The following is a 21380-nucleotide window of genomic DNA, read 5'->3' as shown; positions in this document are numbered from 1 at the left end:
GACATTCCACTCCCGCACATCCCAGATGTCCAAGTTCTTCAAGGACCGCAACTTTCCCCCCACAGTGATCGAGAACGCCCTTGACCGCGTCTCCCGCATTTCCCGCAACACATCCCTCACTCCCCGCCCCCGCCACAACCGCCCCAAGAGGATCCCCCTCGTTCTCACATACCACCCCACCAACCTCCGGATACAACGCATCATCCTCCGACGCTTCCGCCATCTACAATCCGACCCCACCACCCAAGACATTTTTCCATCCCCACCCCTGTCTGCTTTCCGGAGAGACCACTCTCTCCGTGACTCCCTTGTTTGCTCCACACTGCCCTCCAACCACACCACACCCGGCACCTTCCCCTGCAACCGTAGGAAATGCTACACTTGCCCCCATACCTCCTCCCTCACCCACATCCCAGGCCCCAAGATGACATTCCACATTAAGCAGAGGTTCACCTGCACATCTGCCAATGTGGTATACTGCATCCACTGTAGCCGGTGTGGCTACCTCTACATTGGGGAAACCAAGCGGAGGCTTGGGGACCGCTTTGCAGAACACCTCCGCTCAGTTCGCAACAAACAACTGCACCTCCCAGTCGCAAACCATTTCCACTCCCCCTCCCATTGTTTAGATGACATGTCCATCATGGGCCTCCTGCAGTGCCACAATGATGCCACCCGAAGGTTGCAGGAACAGCAACTCATATTCCGCTTGGGAACCCTGCAGCCTAATGGTATCAATGTGGACTTCTCGAGCTTCAAAATCTCCCCTTCCCCCACCACATCCCTAAACCAGCCCAGTTCGTCCCCTCCCCCCACTGCACCACACAACCAGCCCAGCTCTTCCCCTCCACCTACTGCATCCCCACACCAGTCCAACCTGTCTCTTCCTCCCTAACCTCTTCTTCCTCTCACCCATCCCTTCTTCCCACCCCAAGCCGCACCTCCATCTCCTACCTACTAACCTCATCCCACCTCCTTGACCTGTCCGTCTTCCCTGGACTGACCTATCCCCTCCCTACCTCCCCACCTATACTCTCTTCACCTATCTTCTTTTCTCTCAATCTTCGGTCCGCCTCCCCCTCTCTCCCTATTTATTCCAGAACCCTCACCCCATCCCCCTCTCTGATGAAGGGTCTAGGCCCGAAACGTCAGCTTTTGTGATCCTGAGATGCTGCTTTGCCTGCTGTGTTCATCCAGCCTCACATTTTATCATCTTGGATTCTCCAGCATCTGCAGTTCCCATTATCTCTCTCAGTTGCAGTAACTACTGTTTGCCACAAGAGGAACACCTTCCAGTGTTCCACTGTGGTTTATGCCCATCGAGAGGCATGACAGACAAGATCGGGCACTCTTTGAATTCAAGACAAGTGGAAGGAACTAGAGAAAACAGTGTATATGGTCCTTTAAGATCCGGGGAAGTTTTCAAGCTTATGGAGCATCCTTGTTATATCTGGCTGCCCTCAGAATTTAGTCCCCATCCTCTGTCTACCCTGCGACAATGAACAAGCTATGATCCTCACCAATGAAATCATGCTATCTCAATGAAGACTGGGGTCAGTCAAGACTGTTATTGCATCAACACTTGTCTCAATTTTCCTCACTGCAAAACTGCATCTCTTTTCTGGCAAGTTACCATACATTCAGAACTATTTTACAAAGCAGTCAGGAAAGTACAGCTCTGCACCATGTTCAATCCAAAACCAAAACCACTCTAACCTGTTCCTTTTTTGTTGGGTGATTTCTACTGAAGACTTCAGATACAAATGACAAAATTCACCAACGTCTTCAATGTTTCAGTTTAGTCTTTAGCTGACTCAAGAAAATATTATTTGATTACCAAGATCACAAACCAGAGGCTACCTAGCAGCAGCAGTGATCCCTAAACTCTTATATGCTTTATAAACTTGTGCAACCAACAGCAGATACCTCCAAACATTGGAGAAGTACCTGGTTCCTCCAAATCCTGTCACAAGAATGGCAGTCATGGCAGGAACACTTCTCGGTGGACAATGTAAACATTCAAAAATCAAGTCTCTGAAGAAATAAAACATCCCTGCCAATTGAGTCATCAAGAGTGAAGAATAGCATACAGGCACAGAATTTATAGGCAGGGAAATCAATGGGCAGAGACATGAAAAGATCATGCAAATGGTGTGAGTGAAGTGTCAAATAATAAGTCTCTGCAGGTGATCAGAAATGTCAGATGGTGTGAGTAAAATGTCAACAGCTGAATAGTAACTGAAGGGGATAAACTATAATCCAATTTAATGAGTCAGAGAGATAATTGCAAAATAAACATGGTGCTAGTGACAAAAAAAACATTCTGGGTGTGAGTTTGCTCGCTGAGCTGGAAGGTTAGATTTCAGACGTTTTGTCACCATTCTAGGTAACATCATCAGTGAGCCTCCAATGAAGCACTGGTGTTATGTCCCACTTTCTATTTATCTGTTTAGGTTTCCTTGGGTTGGTGATGTCATTTCCTGCATTGGTGATGTCATTTCCTGTTCTTTTTCTCAGAGAATGGTAGATTGGCTCCAAATCAATGTGTTTGTTGATGGAGTTTCGGTTGGAATGCCATGCTTCTAGGAGTTCTCGTGCATGTCTCTGTTTGGCTTGTCCTAGGATGGATGTGTTGTCCCAATCAAAGCGGTGTCCTTCCTCATCTGTATGGAAGGATACTAGTGATAGTGGTGACATGACCCACTATCACTAGTATCCTCACATACAGATGAGGAAGGATGCCACTTTGATTGGGACAACACATCCATCCTAGGACAAGCCAAACAGAGACATGCACGAGAATTCCTTCAAGCATGGCATTCCAATCGGAACTCCATCAACAAACACATTGATTTGGAGCCAATCTACCATCCTCTGAGAAAAAGAACAGGAAATGACATCACCAACACAGGAAATGACATCACCAACGCAAGGAAACCTAAACAGATAAATAGAAAGCGGGACATGGCACCAGCGCTTCATCGGATGCTCACTGATGATGTTACCTAGAATGGTGACGAAACGTCTGAAAACTAACCTTCCAGCTCAGTGAGCAAACTCACATCCAGAACTTCAACCTGAGCTACAAATCTTCTCAAAACTCACTAACAAAAAAAAGGGAGAATAACATGATAGGTTCAAGGGTCATTTGCTGAGGCTCTAACCAAAGTAACAATTAATCCAAAACTGTACCAAATAATTAAGGTAGACAGGTCATAAGTTATCAAGGTGACCGTGTTGAAACAAGACAGTAAAGAAGATTTTACAAATACAGAACAGTACGGTGGGATTACATGTGGCGTGGCAAATCCCAAGATCATGGTTGAGGTCGTCTTCATGGATACGGAACTTGGCTATCCGTTTCTGCTCAGCAATTCCGCAATGTTGTGGATCTTGAAGGCCTCCTTGGAGGACACTTATCGAAGTTTGGAGGCTAAATGTCCTTGACCACTGAAGTGCTCCCTGACTGGGAGGGAACATTCCGTTCTGGCAATTGTTGCGTGGTGCCCATTCATCTGTTGTCATAGCGTCTGCAAGGTCTCACCAATATACCATGCCTCGGGGCACCCTTACCTACAGCGTATGAGGTAAACAACATTGGCCGAGTCACATGAGTATCCATCATGGTGGATGGTGTTTCCACATGTAATGCTAGTATCAATGTAGATGATCTGACATGTTTTGCAGATGTTGCCGCAGTAGGGTTGTGTGGTGTTGTGATTCTTGTTATCCAGAAGGCTGGGTAGTTAGCTGCAAATGATGGTCTGTTTAAGATTTAGCAGTTGTTTGAAAGTGAGAAATGGGGGTGTAGATCTTGATCTTGGTGAGATGTTCATCATCATTGATGCCATGTTGAAGGCTGTGGAGAAATTGTATCATTTCTCTGCTCCAGGGGAAGTATTGGACGATGAAGGGTATTCTATTGGTTTTGTTTTGAGTTTGTTTTCTGAGGAAGTCATTGTGGTTTTTCACTGTGGCATGTAGGAACTGGCTTTCAATGAGTTGAGCATCATATCACATTATTATGAGGGTGTCTTTCAGCATCTTTAGGTGTCTGTCGCATTCCTTCTCATCTGAGCAGATCTTGTTTATATGCAGAGCTTGTCTGTAGGGGATGGCTTCTTCAACATGTTTAGGGTGTATCCTAGAGAAGTGCAGCATCAAGAGGTTATCTGTGGGCTTGTGGCAGAGTGAGGTGTTGAAGTGTCTGTCCTTGATAGAGATGCTTGTGTCCAAGAATAAGACAGATTCTGAAGAAAAGTTTATGGAAAGCCTGATGGTGGGATGAAACTTATTGATATCATTATGTAGGCATATCAGTGATTCCTCACCTTGAGTCCTGCATATTATTGAGCTATGTAATACTGCCTTCTTTGATGGAGCAGTGAGGGGAAGAATTTGAGACTGAGCGGCCCCGAGTGTTTTGAGTTAATGAGTGTTTTGTTAATCTGTAGAATGTTAACCTAAATGCCAGGGCAACAGACCGCAGAGAAGTATCCAGAGCCTGCAGACACAAAACATGCATCTGTCCCTCACTCTCCTTGCCTCAGAAAAACAAAGAATGCTCAAAAGAAAGAATTCATACAAGAAAACATCTAGGTCTATTCGATCGAACATCAAATTGATGAATGACCATCATCCTACAGGCAACATTGTCTCATCAATGCTAAAAATTAAAATAAGCTGTGAGAGACAACTTAATCCACTCTTCAAATCTGGATCTATGATCACCAGAATTTTGTTTATTCTGTTGATCTTTTTTCCACATGTAAAATCTATGTCAAGCTATCTGTCTCTTAACTGTCTAATTGAGAATGAATGTATGTTGAGGTTTTTGCAAAGCAGTACATTAGAAATAGTTTCTTATCTCTGCTTTTTGCTTTTTGTCTTTCTCTTTGATTTAAGTTTGTGTTACGTAAGTAGTTATTTTTGTATTTCTCTTTTCTTTGCTTTAATTGTTTTACATAGATAGTTATTTACTGTTAGAGATGAAATCTGGTGGAGATTGTTTTTGACCCGAATAGCAGTCACGATGGCAAATTGGTCATTTTGGTGGTCTCAATGGAATTTTATACATTTTGTAATGATTTGTGGAACAGTGGGCATGATTTTTGGAGCATTTTTCCCGGTTAAGTCATAAGAATTAGATATCCCTTCACTAACCTCTCACAGAAATGTTCCTACTTTCCAGTGTGGTCAGAGAAAACAACTTTAGAAAATTATACAAAATTGTAAAATGAGTTTTAGAACAAATTTCAAAGCCTGTGACTGTAATGTACATCTAATGTACATGTTTTGATCAATTCCTGCCTATACGGATGAGCATTCGCATGTGCACTACATAACAGAAACTGATGCAGTTCGTGGACCAGACTTACTCTACTGCTGTATTTAGCTTAAAGCAGGGAGGAAGATTAGCAACAAAATGATGACTGCTGACCCTGTTATAGGATCTCTCCTTCATGTGAAGCAACATGATAGAAAGCTTTTCTGATGAAGGGTCTAGGCCCGAAACGTCAGCTTTTGTGCTCCTTAAGATGCTGCTTGGCCTGCTGTGTTCATCCAACTTCACACTTTGTTATCTTGGATTCTCCAGCATCTGCAGTTCCCATTATCTCTGAATAGAAAGTTGTTGTTGTTTTCTCCCGTAAAGTGATTTTCCAGTGGATTACAGTTACCTTTCTGTGGTAGTCTTAACAGGTGTACATGTCACACATGATGTCTACACATACACGCTACCAACCTGGCTGGAAAACCACATCTAGCAGACTCATCTATCTGTGACCTGAAAACCAAAGTCAAATCTCACAACATAGAGTATATGAACACTCATCGATAATGAGTAAAACAATTGTCCAAAATAGAGAATTGCCCTTGTTACCTGTGAACTCAGATACTTCAACATTGATATTGCTGCCCTGTAGGAGACTCAAAGAGCTGGCAAAGGGCAGCTGAGGGAAGAAGATGATGGTTATACATTCTTCTGGATGGGAAAACCCAAGGATCAACCCAGGATGTATGGAATTAGATTCGCTATCAAGAACAAATCTGTCAACCAACTCTCAGAGCTCCACACTGGCATCAACCTCTTGACTATCCATCTGCAACTTACCAAAAACTAGCAGACAATGACTGTGATTGACTGAGCTTTAACCCTTGATGCAAAGATGAGTCCAAAAGAGCCTTCTACCCCACCCTGGACATGATACTGACTAACATCCCTCTGGAAAATAAAATTATTCTCCTTGGCGACTTCAAGGGTTGGAAAGAAAAGAATCAGGAATTACAACTGTAACGGATTCTCCTGCTCACCAAATGTGCAGAACTTCAGCTTGTCATCAAGATCATGCTGTTCCACCAAAAAGACAAACAAAAAACTCCTTGGAGGCATCCACGTTTGAAGTGTTTCAAAGACTCCCTGAAGGCTTCCCTCAAGAAATGCAACATTGATGTCAAGGTTTGGGAGATTGTCATTCAGAAGGAAGTGACTTGAAAGAAGGTCCTGCATGAAGGGACACAATTCCTTAAGAACTTCAGTCAGTGTGAGAAGTACAGAAAAGGAACCGGAGAAAGAAATGCTAGTGATCTTGAGGTCAAAAACCAATTCCACCTACGGGAAGTCCGTGCCAAATGTGTGATTGGAGAGGCAGCTTCAGGATTGGGCTCATGAGCCACACAAAGACCCACAGAACCTTTGACCGATGACACAGAATTTCCTTGGCAGACAATTATATTAGCAAGCGAGTGATTACTGATATGTGTTTGCTTCACAGATTTATGGTACATGTTCTTTCCTTCAATACTCACACAGGGCTCGAACAGTAGGCAGAATGTTTATAAAACACAGACAGGGCAGTGTAGTGAGATACCACAATGTCTCTTTGAAATGAAAAACTTGGGTTAAAATCTACCTTTACCTTTAAGATGAAAGTCTCTTTCTTGTACGTATAACAAAGTGTGGAACTGGATGAACACAGCAGGCAAAGCAGCATCTTAGGAACACAAAAGCTGATGCTTTGGGTCTGGTCCCTTCATAGTTTCAAGTCAGAGCCCTGCAGTCGCCTGTATTCATAAAAACAGGCTCTGAACTGATGCCTTCTTAAATGGGCATTAGCAAATTCTGAGGTCATTATTTTGCAGCAGAGCAGGGCATTCTCACTCATGCCCTGGTCAATAAGCACCGTGAAAACAAGAAAATTGGTCTTCATCATGTTTGTGGGAGCAGCATAAATTACTACAGTGAGAGCACCTCAAAATAACTTAATTTGATAGACAGTACTCTGGTAGGTCCTGAAACAATGAAGTGAGTTCTTGGTTGAGTTTGGGGATCAGATACATGGTTGCAACAAAGTCGAGAAGGCTTTTCTGGGAGGCCTGTGATTTATTTTGACAATACCAAACAGCAGACATAAAACAGTTTAAATCTGTTTACATCCTGTCTGATTTCGCTCTTGCAATGATGTCAATGCTGCTTGTACAAGATGACTGTGGCCCTGTGTTTGTCAGCCTTCATCCTGATTGATCACCATAAACATTCATGAATGGGGACAACTGGCTCTGTGCAACATGAGCATAAAAACATCGTGTTCATTCACAAAGTCCCAGATGATGGTGATGCCTCATGATCACGTGTGGCAAATAACAATTCAGTCCTTGGGCTGGTAAGTGACAAGTAATATTCACAGTGCACACAAAAGACAGACTTATGGGACTTAGATTTATACAGTGCCTTGCATGACTACAGAGTATTCCAAAGCAGCTATCAGCCACGAGAATCTTTTTTGAGATGTAGCTATCGTTGTAATGTAGAAAGTGTTTGCTTCATGACCATCTTCAGTGAACGAGAAATTAAACATTTCCCTTTGATATTCAATGTCCTTACCGTCGCTGAAACCTCACCATTAACATCCTGGGCATTACCACTGACCAGAATTTGAAATGGACTTACGATACAAATACTGTGGCTTCAGGAACAGGTCATGGGCTTGGAATACTGCAGCGAGTGGCTCACTTCCTGATTCCCCAAAGTCTGTCCACTCTCTGCTAGGCACAAGTCAGGAGTGCAATGGAATACTCCTCACTTGTCTGAAAGACTGCAACTCCAACAACACTCATGTAGCTTGGCATCTCCCAGAACAAAGTAGTCTGCTGATTGGCATTGTGTCTACAAACATCCACTCCCTCCACCACTGACCCTCAGTAGCAGAGAAATGTATCATCTTCAAGATGCATTCCAGCACCTCCTACAGGCTTCTTAGACTGCACCTTCCAAACCCACATCCTCTACCTCCTAGAATAAGAAAGGCAACAGATGCATGAAAACACCACCACCTGAAAGTTCCTCTTCATTTCACACCCAATCCTGACTTGGAAGTATATCACTGTTCCTTCAGTGTCACTGGGTCAAAATCCTGGAACTCCCTTCTGAAAGCTACTTTAGTGTCCCTATGTCCCAAGGAGTGCAGTGGTCCAAGAAAAGGGCTTACCAGCACCTTCTCAAGGGCAGTCAGGATGGGCAATAAATGCCAGTCCAACTAACAAAGCTTGCATCCCAGGAACATAGATTTAAAAGAATCTTTTTCCCACTAAATTGAACAGGCTAACAGCTGCTCTAGCAAATAAATTGAGGCTCAGGTGTATTCTTTCATGAAAATTGGTAAAAGATTTTTACAATGTGGATTGTTGTTACTGGAACACAATGCATGAAAGGGTAGTGGAAGCAGATTCAATCCTAATCTTCCAAAGAGAATTGTAAATATCCTTGAAGAGGCAATTTGCAGGCCCATGGGAAAGAACAGGACACATGGACAAATGGTACGGTTTTTCAAAGAACTGGCACAGACACAATGGACCAAACTAAATGAGATTTAACATGGCATAATGTGATCTCAGCCTCTTATAGATGAGTTCAGTAAATATCTGATATCATTAATGCATAAAGCATGACAATATGTTGGAAATGTAACGAATCTTAAGAGAAGTATGAAGTATAGGGAATAAGGAATTAACCTTAGAACAGGTGATTGTTTGATCAGAGATGATTTTTATGGAGTTTTAAAGGAGGCAAGAGAGCGGTATTGAAACAAAAAGAATTAAGAGGGAATTCAGAATTTATAACCTGGACAATCGAAGTCAGGGTACCTGGTGGTGTAGTGAAGGGATTGCAGCCCAAATTAACTTGTTACTTGATGCCAGTCCAGCAAAGGTATGGAGTATTGCTGCAGAATCATGTACCAATTAAAACTATGAGAAGAACCTCTAAGGATAACACTCACCCATTGAAGGGGAATCTCTTTCACTGTGTCCAGATGCTGACTGGTCCAAAGGGGGTTTCCTACTTCTGTCGACAACAGGAGCTGAAAGAAAATGGACAACATGGTTTTCCAACTGTTGAAACCCCAAGGTGCACTTAGTGTAGATATTCAGAAGATGCCACCCTTTGGAAAATCCTCAAAAAATAAAGCTATATTCTGCTCATATTTCTCTTAAGATGGGCTTCATATTCTCACCTGGGAGCAGAATATACAGAAGACAAAGTTGACCAAAGGACAAGATAATATAAAAAGGTTGATCTCAGAATTTGGAAAAATATAGAGAGACACCATTTTCTCCAGACCAGAACACAGCAGTGTCTCCTTCAAATTTGAGCCAGGTGTTCAGAGATGATGTCAGGAAACACATCCTCACAAAGGGGGCAGTGGAATTTTGAGGCCCTCCACCTGTTAATAGCTCATTTCCCTAATGTCTAATGAAATTGTTAGAGGTGTTTCAAAGTTGCCTGCCTGAAACCAGCTGGAGGCAGGAATGGACCAAGTTAGGAGCGAAGCATGGAGCCAGAAATGCCTGTGAGAGTGAGGGTAAATGTCAATCACAGGTGGAAGGATTTGCCTTTTGAGATGAAAATGACAGAAGCTTGTTACAAGTCTCAGGGAGGAGCTTGAATTAAGAGTCTTGCCAGGTTAGGGGGTTGTTACATCCCTGGCATGTCAACAGAATCAGAACTGTGGACATCGAGTCCAGACTCTACTTGAACACACTGGAGGATGTAACTGGATCAAAAACAGAAATTGCTGGAAAATCTCAGCAGGCCTGGAGAGAAAGCAGAATTAAAGTTTTGTGTCCAATGACCGTTCTGGATCTGGTCCTTGAACTAGCTGCATCCTGCAACATTCTCGTTCATTGTGCTCTCCTGAATAAGGCCCTCCAGAGAGGAGTGAATATAAAGCTAGTGAGGATCTGCAAGGAAATAATTCAGAGGCAGAGGATTAGTGATGGGAGAAGGGGTGAGTTGTGGAGGATGGCATGGAATAGAGTGCCCCTACTAATTCTAACTATGTTGCAAGACAAAGTTACACTCTCCTTGACCTTCTGTGCCACCTTTGTCTCCCTTATGGGGTCCAGGCTTCCAGCTCCACTGTGGCATTTATGGTTTGTTCGGCAGACATGAGAAAATTTCTCTGTCTCTCTTTCAGGACAACCACAGTAGTGTCAGTGATAGATTTTGTATCTGAAAGAGTCCACCACTTCTTCTGAACTAGCTCAATTCCCATTCCCGCCAGCTCCAACTGGACTGGAAACAGTCTCCATATCAATTAAGGACTCACTTTCCACAAAACTCCAAACTCTATTCAGAGTCCACCAGAGACAGGACTTTGATACAGAAACAAGCCTGCGTCCTGCTACTCTGGGCCAAAAAAATCAACCTTAAATGATGTGCAATAAATGAGCTGCCTTTAGGTTTCTGAGTAACATTTGGAGGAGTTTTAAAGGATGGTGCTTTGGATAAATACAGCGACCGGGACATAAATCACACTCAGAATTCACAAAATCCTGGAGAAAAGTCTTTCCTAACTCAGGCACATAAACAAAATTTCAATCAACTCAATTAGACAGATTTTTAGAACACAATCTAAAACATTTACTTTATCAAAAACATCAAACTTTATTCTTGAAGGAAGTAACAGCATAGTTAAATTAATATAGCAGACACAGGTTTATTACAAAAATAAGCATTTTGCTTAGAACCTATTACTAACGACTTTAATCAATTACAATGATTTAAAAAGGATGTTATTGAGCTTTTTCCCAATTCATTCAGGGTGCTTTAGCCAGTCCTTTAACAATTAAAACAAATTCAATTTGAAATTGTGCAGTATCCTGGAAGTAACTGCCATTGCAGTGCTACAAGATGAGGTCACTGATTTTTTCGATGTTTTCTAATCAACCGCTTCAGTGATGTTATGACACAGTTTGGGTTGAACCCAGGTCTCCCTGTCCAGAGATAGGGACACTATCATTGCACTACAGGAGTCCTTGTGAGGCCACTGATGATGACTAAAGGACATTGATTGCACACTTGAGATCGTGGCTGAAGCTGACATGGATACAGCAGATGTGCGGGACAGCCAGCAGTGACCCAATAGGCTGAATGACTGAAGTTTCATTACCAGGGAGTGGAGGCTCATTGGTCAGGTGCCCTCAAAGAACACTGAGGGACGTAGAGAAAGGATAGTGACAACTAGCCAGCAACAGGAGAGCAAAACAGCTCAAATAGCCTCCTTGACAGCATCTTCACCATCATTCTACCCACGGTCTCTGTCTCTCTCTCTCTCTCTCTCTCTCACACACACACACACACACACACACACACACACACACACACACACACACACACACACACACACACCTGCCACCAACCCAACCCCACTTAAGGCAAAACGTACTGAGTTTTATCACCTCGAAAGCTCACAAAAAAGCATCATTTGTGAAAGTTGATATTGACAATAAATTTCACCCTTTTCTGGTTATTACCAGCTTTCAATGTGATGTTTTACAAAAGACTATGGTGAGATGTCATTGGGGTAACATCCCATTGATTTCTATATTCTCTATAACTTAATGCTTTTTATCCACTCACACAGAGGTATGCAGACACTACCTTAAAACTTCCTGCCCGACTCAAATTAGGCATAAACTTTGTAAATCTTTATCTTCCTGCACAGGGGTATGTGGAAACTGTCTCAAATAAGATTAGGTGGGAAGTGTTTGTAAAGGCGTGAGACTTCTGAAATCCTGTAAAGTATGTAACTTCTGTTTCTGCTAAAGGTGCCAGGGCGCTGACTTTTGTTCAAGCCAGACACTTCGACAGCTTGAAATTACATTCTGTCACTTCGGCAATTTGAAATCGCCTTCTGTTGTCAGCAGTCACTTCACGAATGATCACTACTGTATCCTGCTTTCTTTATGTTTTTGATGTAGTAATTGTTTTTGTATCATGTGATTGTTTCATGTAGCATGCCATTGTGAGACGTAAAATTGCTTTATGTATTATGCACTCAAGGTATAAAAAGCGGGGTCTGTCCGCCGCTCGGAGAAAATAGCTTACGAGACTCTGCATTCTGTGCTGGGTTGAGTACAGTAATCCTCCATGGCTTATACTTGCTTTGTAATAAAGGATTTGTGTTTTCTAAACAGGTCAGTGTATTGTTATTGCATCAAGTCTGAGGGTCCCTGAAAACAAACCTTACAATGGAAACTTGAATTGCACTGTAAAATTTAAAACTTTGCCCATTTTCTTAGGTGGTATCAGACAAACAATACCAAAACAAACCACTGTATCTGAGCAGAAAGTCCTTAAAATCCATAAAACACTTTGTTACTTCTCAGATCAATTAAAACAAACCGAATGCATGAAGTTTGAAAAGTATCCAAAGAAATGAGTACCTCTATAGCCAGGTGATGAAAAGCCTCGATCTTTGCTTTGACCTGAATCCTCATTGACAGTGAGAGTGGAGAACATGTTTGCCTGGAAAACAGCAAATATATGAGTACGACACTTGTAAAAGCAGATTGCATACTTGTTCCTCATCTATCTGCATAGAATTTATTGTGAATGGAGTCAAATCATTATGGCATAGATAGAAACATTCAGCCTATCAACTCCATGCATGTAAGATTTTTTTGAGCGTATCTGGAAGAATGAAATATTTTCCGTTTCATGTTCCTAACATTGCAATGACAGAGGTAAATTTTCATTTGATGTTATCATTTGTGTATCATTTGATGTTAATAGAGCTCTGATTGTATTATGGGAAAATGTGAAATTGTCCATTTTGGCAGGAGGAATTGAAAAGAAACACATTTTCTAAAGGTTAGAGGTTGTACAACTCTAAGATGCAGAGAGATCTGGGTAACTTAGTGCATGTATCACACAAGGTTAATATGCAGATAAAACAAATAATTTGGTAGGCTAACAAACCGTTATCTTTTATTGTGTGGGAAACTAAATGCAAAAGTATTATGCTTTATTATATAGGCACTAGTGAGACCACATCTAGAGTATTGTGTACAGTACTGGTCACCTTAATAAATAAAGGATATAAATTGTTGGAAATGAAGCATTACCCATTTCAACTCCCCACCCCACTCTCCTCTGACATGTCCGTCCTTGGACTCCTCCACAGTTACAGTGACTCGCAACGCAAATACTTCCTTCCGCCACTCAGAGTGAAAACCTTTTACTTGCAACAAAAGGTGATGACTGGTTAATTCTTCGATGGTGACTTTCACAGCACATGTGTGCTTGAACCGATGCTGAAACATATGTGTACCTCAACCCACTAGTGTACACAGACCGGGGTTGAAACTTGCCTCTAACCCAATTCCCTGTGGGCTGAATCTTACTAGAAATCTGTTGCAATTTTTGGTGAGTTTCACAGACAGTCTGTGAGGCCTAGCAGGTTTTTTTTGAGTTATCATCTCAACTTGCCTCATTGAAGACAAAAGATTTGAGCCCTTCTGATATGTACCACGTCTCCATCGCATGCCACTCGTCACATTCTCCTACTCGATGTAGGTGTAAGTACTTAGCACTGTTGGGATTTCTTGGGATCCCTCGAACTGGCACCATCTTTGAATTTTAGCTGTGCACTGGTCAGTTGTTGACAGTCTTGACTTGCCCTTCATTGTGCACGCGCTGATACAGTAACCACACATGACTGCTGGCTCAGGACACAACAGCAGCATAGCTGACACTTATTTGCTCATGCAGGTTCAGGTTTGTACATCTATCGCTGTGTAAGCACCAACCTACATAACTTGCCTGTCCTAAGTCACATCCCACCTTACAAACCTGCCTGATTCAATGCTACCCTTTCCCCAAAGCCCTATGGATTCCAGCATCCTCCTACAGTTCAATGTGGGACATCCCGTACAGGAAAGCCTTCAACAGCAGCAAAAGTAAACAAAAAAAAACAAATACATGGAAACTACATTTGCCTCTAAGAACAGAAACAGACTGCATGCCTTCGAGCACCACCATATCTTATCATCAATGGGTAATCCTTGTACCCCATTCACATTTGTTGGGACTGGATTGCATTTCTTGCTGCTCTGCTGTATCATGCAGAAGGGGATGGCCTTTCTGCTCAATGTCCTTAGCTTCGTCCTTGCAAGACAACTGCCATAATCCCACATTTTAGGATCTATCACATTCCCCCTTTGCCTGCTAGGGTTGTGTAGAACACACCATGTAGGATTATGTGTTTTTTTTTGCCTGGAGACCTGTTACTTGCTTCACAGTGGATCTTCCTGATGAATGGGCTACAATGTGTCTACGCTGTGTACAAGGGGGCATAGCTACAAATTGAGGGGTGATAGATTTAAGACAGGTGTCAGAGGCAAGTTCTTTACTCAGAGAGTGGTAAGGGCATGGAACACCCTTGCTGCCAATGTAATTAACTCAGCCACAGTAGGGGCATTTAAACAGTCCTTGGATAAGCATATGGATAATGATGGGATAGTGTAGGGGCAGGGGCTTAGATTAGTCCACAGGTCGGCACAGCATCGAGGGCCGAAGGGCCTGTTCTGCGCTGTATTGTTCTATGTTCTATGTTCTAACACTTTATCTTCAGCATGGGCACACTATAGCTCGGAGGACTTAACATTGAGTTCTCCAATTTCAAATAACCTTCCCACCCATCCCCCGGCTCCCCTTCCAGCCCCACCTCCACCCTTCCATTCCATCTTCTGACCCTCCCTTCCAGCCACCAACCGGTCTCTACCATCTATCGACCAGGTTGAACCTACTACCAATGTCCACCTTTCACCACCTCTTTATCTGCAGCTGCCCCTACCCCCACATCCAGTCCTGAAGAAGGAAGTTTTTGGAACACTATTCCTTAAAAGGTGGTGTAAGCAGAGTCCTGATGTATTTTTAAGGCATGGTAGATACTTTTGACCGTGTAGGGATGGGTTGAAGTGTAGAGTGGTAAGATCATCCATGATCCTATTGAATGGTGGAGTGGACTTGAGGGATCAAATTGCCCATTCCTGTTCCTAATTTGTACGCACGTAATGGGATGGGTTGCTTTCCTGCCCTGTGTTACATGCTAACTGAGGGGGTGAAGGATAAATTTAGACTCAGTAGGTTTATTTACAAAATGTAGCATTATATTTCACTGCTGCCTATGTACTAAGCAGTCATTTTTTAAATACAAATTCAAGATACTTAATCAAGAAATGCACTCCATTCCAACCAGATGTCTCATTCAGTGTGGTTTGATTTGCCAGGCTGTGCAGTCACCCCATAAATCTCCAGAAGAAATATGATAAAGATGGCCAATCCTTTTGCCAATGGTCACTTACAATATTGCCCCTGTTTCCAGCTGGTGTAATTGGCACTGAACCAGGGCGCTGAGGGGGAATGGGTGGATGGTTAGTTGATTTTATTGTTGACCGTTTATCTAAAAGAAAAGTAAGGCATGTTGATTAGTAGACTTCTAGACATTTTTATACCCATAAATTATTTCTTAAAAAATGCTTAACTGCTAATGAAACCCTCATTTCTGCCAATGCTCCCTCTGGATTTGACTATTCTGACACACTCCTGCTTGGCTTCCCACCTCATTGCCCACTGCACCCTCAACCCAGATTCCACACCTCTGGCGGTAGCAAGGGGTGAAATTTTTGTGGGTTTGTATAACTTATGTTTGAGGCAGAGGTGCCTCAGTTACCATAAGACTTGATTACTTCAGTGCTCTGCAGACCAGCTTGACGCCTTATACCTTTCACATACAAGATACTGGTACCCAGCTCTGTTCACTTCCCATCATCATTAGTCTACACTAGTTTCCCTCCAACCCCATGTGACTTGTAAATCCAACTAAAATAATGTAGATACAGAGTTCACATTTACATACCGGGTAACTCTCTTTTCATTGCATTTAAATAACATAAAATCAGGCATTAAAGTATTTCATCTCTGCAGGTGAATAAGCAAAGCTAATGTAATAGTTGTATGAAGAACTTTCAAAAGCATAATTAAAGTTATAATTGAATGAGAGGCAAGTCCATAGTGAGACTAGTCTCAGCCTTGTTTTCTACAGAACATTGAAGCTTTGCCTTGATTGATAAGTTTCCCTGGATAGTTATTGGGACAAATTAGGGATTCAGTTTGAATAGAGTTCAGTCTAGCAGAAGGCTTTTAGTTTGTGATGTCTCCAAGCTATGAGAGGCTATGTAGAAATTTTCAAGCCGAGAAAACTATTTATACCAGCTGTCTACAAAGCAGGACTGCAAGGAGTCATAAAACTGTTTTAGCAGTCCCAGAAGGAAAACTGAACATAATCAGTGAATGGAGAAGATAACAAATTGAAATTGGAGTGATATTTCTCTGGGATTTGTGTGTCAAATGGTTATTGCTGTGAAACAGTTTGAAACTTCGTTTTGTTGTTTGTGTTAATATCTTTCTAAACTGTCTTTTACATGTTTTAAGTTGGTTTATTTTGTTTTTATTATTTTGTGTAATGAATTTGTGTTATTGTATAAAAGAACATTTATATCCTTGTGTGACTAACTACCAAAATAACCAACTGGAAAATTAAACTTATGATCTATTTCATCATGTATCATCTGGAACCTGACTAGTCCAGTATTGCTATCAGCTCGAATTGTGGCACTTTATATTTGTGACAAACAGTTCCTGCTAAACACCACTTTGTCATCTGATTTTGTGAAGTTACCTGCATAGTCTGAGTCATTGGAGATTGGTTTTGCTGCACATATCTTGATCTGATGAGCTTCTTCATCATTTGAAGGAGGTGGTTCATAATCATTGTCACTATTATGCCCTTCACCATCTTCATTTGGTGATTCATAATCTCCACCATCATCCCCAGAGTCTTGCTCTTGATCTGGGTCCTCATAGTCGTCATCATCCTCTGTCTGGATTACGTTACATTTACTATTACTGTCAAACTTTTACTAAAGCATCAATGATAATATTTCATTTTCATTTTTCAGAAACAGTACACAGAAAAGGCAAATGAAATTACTTACAAATTCATCTGAGTCCCACCCCACGTCATCAATGGATCTGTCATCTGTAATAACAGAGGAACAATGAACAAGTGTGAAATTTTAAATCCCATTTCCTGCCCGAATACCTCTGGCCAAGCGCACACATATGCACAAGAGAGTTGAACAAACCATTTATTCTGAAGTTTACACCACTGAGACTCTGGAATAACATTTGCTGCTCCAAGCCTACAACCCTGTGGTGATATTTCTTCTAACTGCTCCTCCAAAAATAGCAACTTATTTAGCACATCTAACATGATAAACCATTCTGAAGTGCAACACAGAATCAGCAACAAGATGCTGAGATAAGTAAGGACCCACTGAGACTGGTGACCAAAAACTTGAAAACGCTGAGAAAAGACAATGAAACAATTGGATGTAGAAACCTTTCAAAGGCAATTTGCCCATCTCTGAATGGCAGATACCCAGACCCTTTACTGCGGTGAAGTGCCAGAGGTTGGAAAATTGTTTTACCTTCATTTTCAGTGACTCATATGTTACTTCAAACTCATCTTACCACTATACAATTTGTTAAGACACTATTCTGGGTCATGTTAACTTCTGCCCCAAATCTACTGTTATACTGTACTACTTAAAGGAGAAATGAGTTTTAGTCGAGTTGTGGTGTCTGCTGGGGCTGAACAGTAGCAATCTGATCACAGAGGTAGGAAGTTGAAACCCACTCCACTCTGATATTTGTGATAATGGGAAATGCAGATGCTGGAGAATCCAAGATAACGAAGTGTGAAGCTGGATGAACACAGCAGGCCAAGCAGCATCTGATATTTGTTTGTTAAACTAGATTCACCACAGTTGCAAAACCACCCAAGTTACAAGGGATTCCACAACTTCATCCAGTGTACACCTTAAAAAAATATAAACAAAAAAAAACAAAAGGTGGCCATTCAGTCCATTATGTCACCGGCTTGAAAGAATTAAACACTTAGAACATAGAACATAGAACATTATAGCACAGTACAGGCCCTTCAGCCTTCGATGTTGTGCCGACCTGTCATACCGATCTCAAGCCCATCTAATCTACACTATTCCATGTACATCCATATGCTTATCCAATGACGCCTTAAATGTACCCAAAGTTGGCGAATCTACTACCGTTGCAGGCAAAGCGTTCCATTCCCTTACTACTCTCTGAGTAAAGAAACTACCTCTGACATCTGTCCTATATCTTTCACCCCTCAATTTAAAGCTATGCCCCCTCGTGCTCGCCGTCACCATCCTAGGAAAAAGGCTCTCCCTATCCACCCTATCTAACCCTCTGATTATTTCATATGTTTCAATTAAGTCAGCTCTCAACCTTCTTCTCTCTAACTAAAAAACAGCCTCAAGTCCCTCAGCCTTTCCTTGTAAGACCTTCCCTCCATACCAGGCAACATACTAGTAAATCTCCTCTGCACCCTTTCCAAAGCTTCCACATCCTTCTTATAATGCGGTCACCAGAACTGTACGCAATACTCCAAGTGCGGCCGCACCAGAGTTTTGTACAGCTGCAGCATAACCTCTTGGTTCCGGAACTCGATCCCTCTATTAATAAAAGCTAAAACACTGTATGCCTTCTTAACAGCCCTGTCAACGTGGATGGCAACTTTCAAGGATCTGTGTACATGGACACTGAGATCTCTCTGCTCATCTACAGTACCAAGAATCTTACCATTCGCCCAGTACTTTGTCTTCCAGTTACTCCTACCAAAGTGCATCACCTCACACTTGTCTGCATTAAACTCCATTTGCCACCTCTCAGCCCAGCTCTGCAGCTTATCTATGTCTCTCTGCAACCTATAGCATCCTTCATCACTATCCACAACTCCACCGACCTTAGTATCGTCTGCAAATTTACTAACCCATCTTTCTACACCCTCATCCAGGTCATTTATAAAAATGACAAATAGCAGTGGGCCCAACACTGACCCTTGTGGTACACCGTTAGTAACTGGTCTCCAGGATGAACATTTCCCATCAACAATCACCCTCTGTCTTCTTTCAGCAAGCCAATTTCCGATCCAAACTGCTATATCTCCCACAATTCTATTCCTCTGCATTTTGTACAATAGCCTATTGGTGGGAACCTTATCGAACGCCTTGTTGAAATCCATATACACCATATCAACCAGTTTACTCTCATCTACCTGTTTGGTCACCTTCTCAAAGAACTCAATAAGGTTTGTGAGGCACGACCTTCCCTTCACAAAACTGTGCTGACTATCCCGAATCAATTTATTATTTTCTAGATGATTATAAATCCTATCCCTTAATTCCTTTTCCAACACTTTACCAACAACTGAGGTAAGGCTCACTGGTCTATAATTACCAGGGTTGTCTCTACTCCCCTTCTTGAACAGGGGAACCACATTTGCTATCCTCCAGTCGTCTGGCACTATTCCTGTAGCAATGACGAGTTAAGGATCAATGCCTAAGGCTCGACAATCTCCTCCCTGGCGTCCCAGAGGATCCGAGGATAAATCCCATCCGGCCCAGGGAACTTATCTATCTTCACACTCTGTAGGATTTCTAATACCTCTTCCTTGTGAACCTCAATCACACCTAGTCTAGTAGCCTGAATCTCAGTATTCTCCTCGACAACATTGCCGTTTTCTAGAGTGAATACTGTTGAAAAATATTCATTTAGTGCTTCCCCTATCTCCTCTGACTCCACACACAACTTTCCACTACTATCCTTGATTGGGCCTAATCTTATTTTCGTCATTCTTTTATTCCTTAAATGCCTATCGAAAGCCTTAGGGTTTACCCTGATCCTATCCTCCAACAACTTCTCATGTCTCCTCCTGGCTCTTCTGAGCTCTCTCTTTAGGTCTTTCCTGGCTACCTCGTAGCCCTCAAGTGCCCTAATTGAGCCTTCACATCTCATCCTAACATAAGCTTTCTTCTTCCTCTTGAAGAGAGATTCCACCTCCTTCGTAAACCACGGCTCCCGCACTCTACAGCTTCCTCCCTGCCTGACAGGTACATACTTATCTAGGACACACAGGAGCTTTTCCTTGAATAAGCTCCACATTTCTAATGTGCCCATCCCCTGCAGTTTCCTTCCCCATCCTATGCTCCCTAAATCTTGCCTAATCTCATCGTAATTGCCTTTCCCCCAGCTATAACCCTTGCCCAGTGGTATACACCTATCCCTTTCCATCACTAAAGTAAACATAACAGAATTGTGATCGCTATCACCAAAGTGCTCACCTACTTCCAAATCTAACACCTGGCCAGGCTCATTACCCAGTACCAAATCTAATGTGGCTTTGCCCCTTGTTGGCCTATCTACATACTGTGTCAGGAAGCCCTCCTGCACAGATTGGACAAAAACTGACCCATCTATAGTACTCAAACTATAGTGTTCCCAGTCAATATTTGGAAAGTTGAAGTCCCTCATGACAACTACCCTGTCTCTCTCACTCCTATCGAGAATCATCTTTGCTATCCTTTCCTCTACATATCTGGAACTATTCAGAGGCCTATAGAAAACTCCCAACAGGGTGACCTCTCCTTTCCTGTTTCTAACCTCAGCCCATACTACCTCAGTTGCCGAGTCCCCAAACATCCTTTCTGCAACTGTAATACTGTCCTTGACTAACAATGCCACAACTCCGCCCCTTTTACCATCTTCTCTGTTCTTACTGAAACATCTAAATCCCGGAAACTGCATCAACCATTCCTGTCCCTGCTCTATCCATGTCTCCGAAATGGCCACAACATCAAAGTCCCAGGTACCGACCCATGCTGCAAGTTCACCTACCTTATTCCGGATGCTCCTGGCATTGAAGTAGACACACTTCAAACCAACTTCTTGCTTGCCATTGCCATCTTGCTTCCCTGAAACTTTATTTCGGACCATCCTACTCTCATCCTTTTCTATAGTCGAACTACAATTTTGATACCCATCCCCCTGCTGAATTAGTTTAAACCACCCGAATAGCCTTAGCAAATTTCCCCCCCAGGATATCGGTACCCCTCTAGTTCAGGTGAAGACCATCTGCTTGTAGAGGTCCCACCTA

The 21380-nt window shown here is 42.4% G+C and overlaps 1 protein-coding gene across 1 annotated transcript in view; it reads right to left on the bottom strand.

The window, feature by feature from the left end:
• The window catches only part of lcp2a (lymphocyte cytosolic protein 2a), a 167257-nt gene that overhangs the window by 54945 nt on the left and 90932 nt on the right, over positions 1-21380 (bottom strand). Inside the window, exons 6-10 of the mRNA XM_048543731.2 lie at positions 17338-17381; positions 17022-17223; positions 15646-15743; positions 12724-12805; positions 9276-9356 (exon numbers count right to left, since the gene is read on the bottom strand). Of these exons, the coding sequence (XP_048399688.2) occupies positions 9276-9356; positions 12724-12805; positions 15646-15743; positions 17022-17223; positions 17338-17381 (507 nt within the window). The remainder of the gene's footprint in view (positions 1-9275; positions 9357-12723; positions 12806-15645; positions 15744-17021; positions 17224-17337; positions 17382-21380) is intronic.

This window comes from Stegostoma tigrinum, chromosome 13 (assembly GCF_030684315.1).
Source record: "Stegostoma tigrinum isolate sSteTig4 chromosome 13, sSteTig4.hap1, whole genome shotgun sequence".
In the NCBI taxonomy this organism is placed as follows: Eukaryota; Metazoa; Chordata; class Chondrichthyes; order Orectolobiformes; family Stegostomatidae; genus Stegostoma; species Stegostoma tigrinum.
The sequence above is the reverse complement of the archived record's forward strand: the minus strand, read 5'-3'. Positions and strand labels throughout refer to the sequence as shown.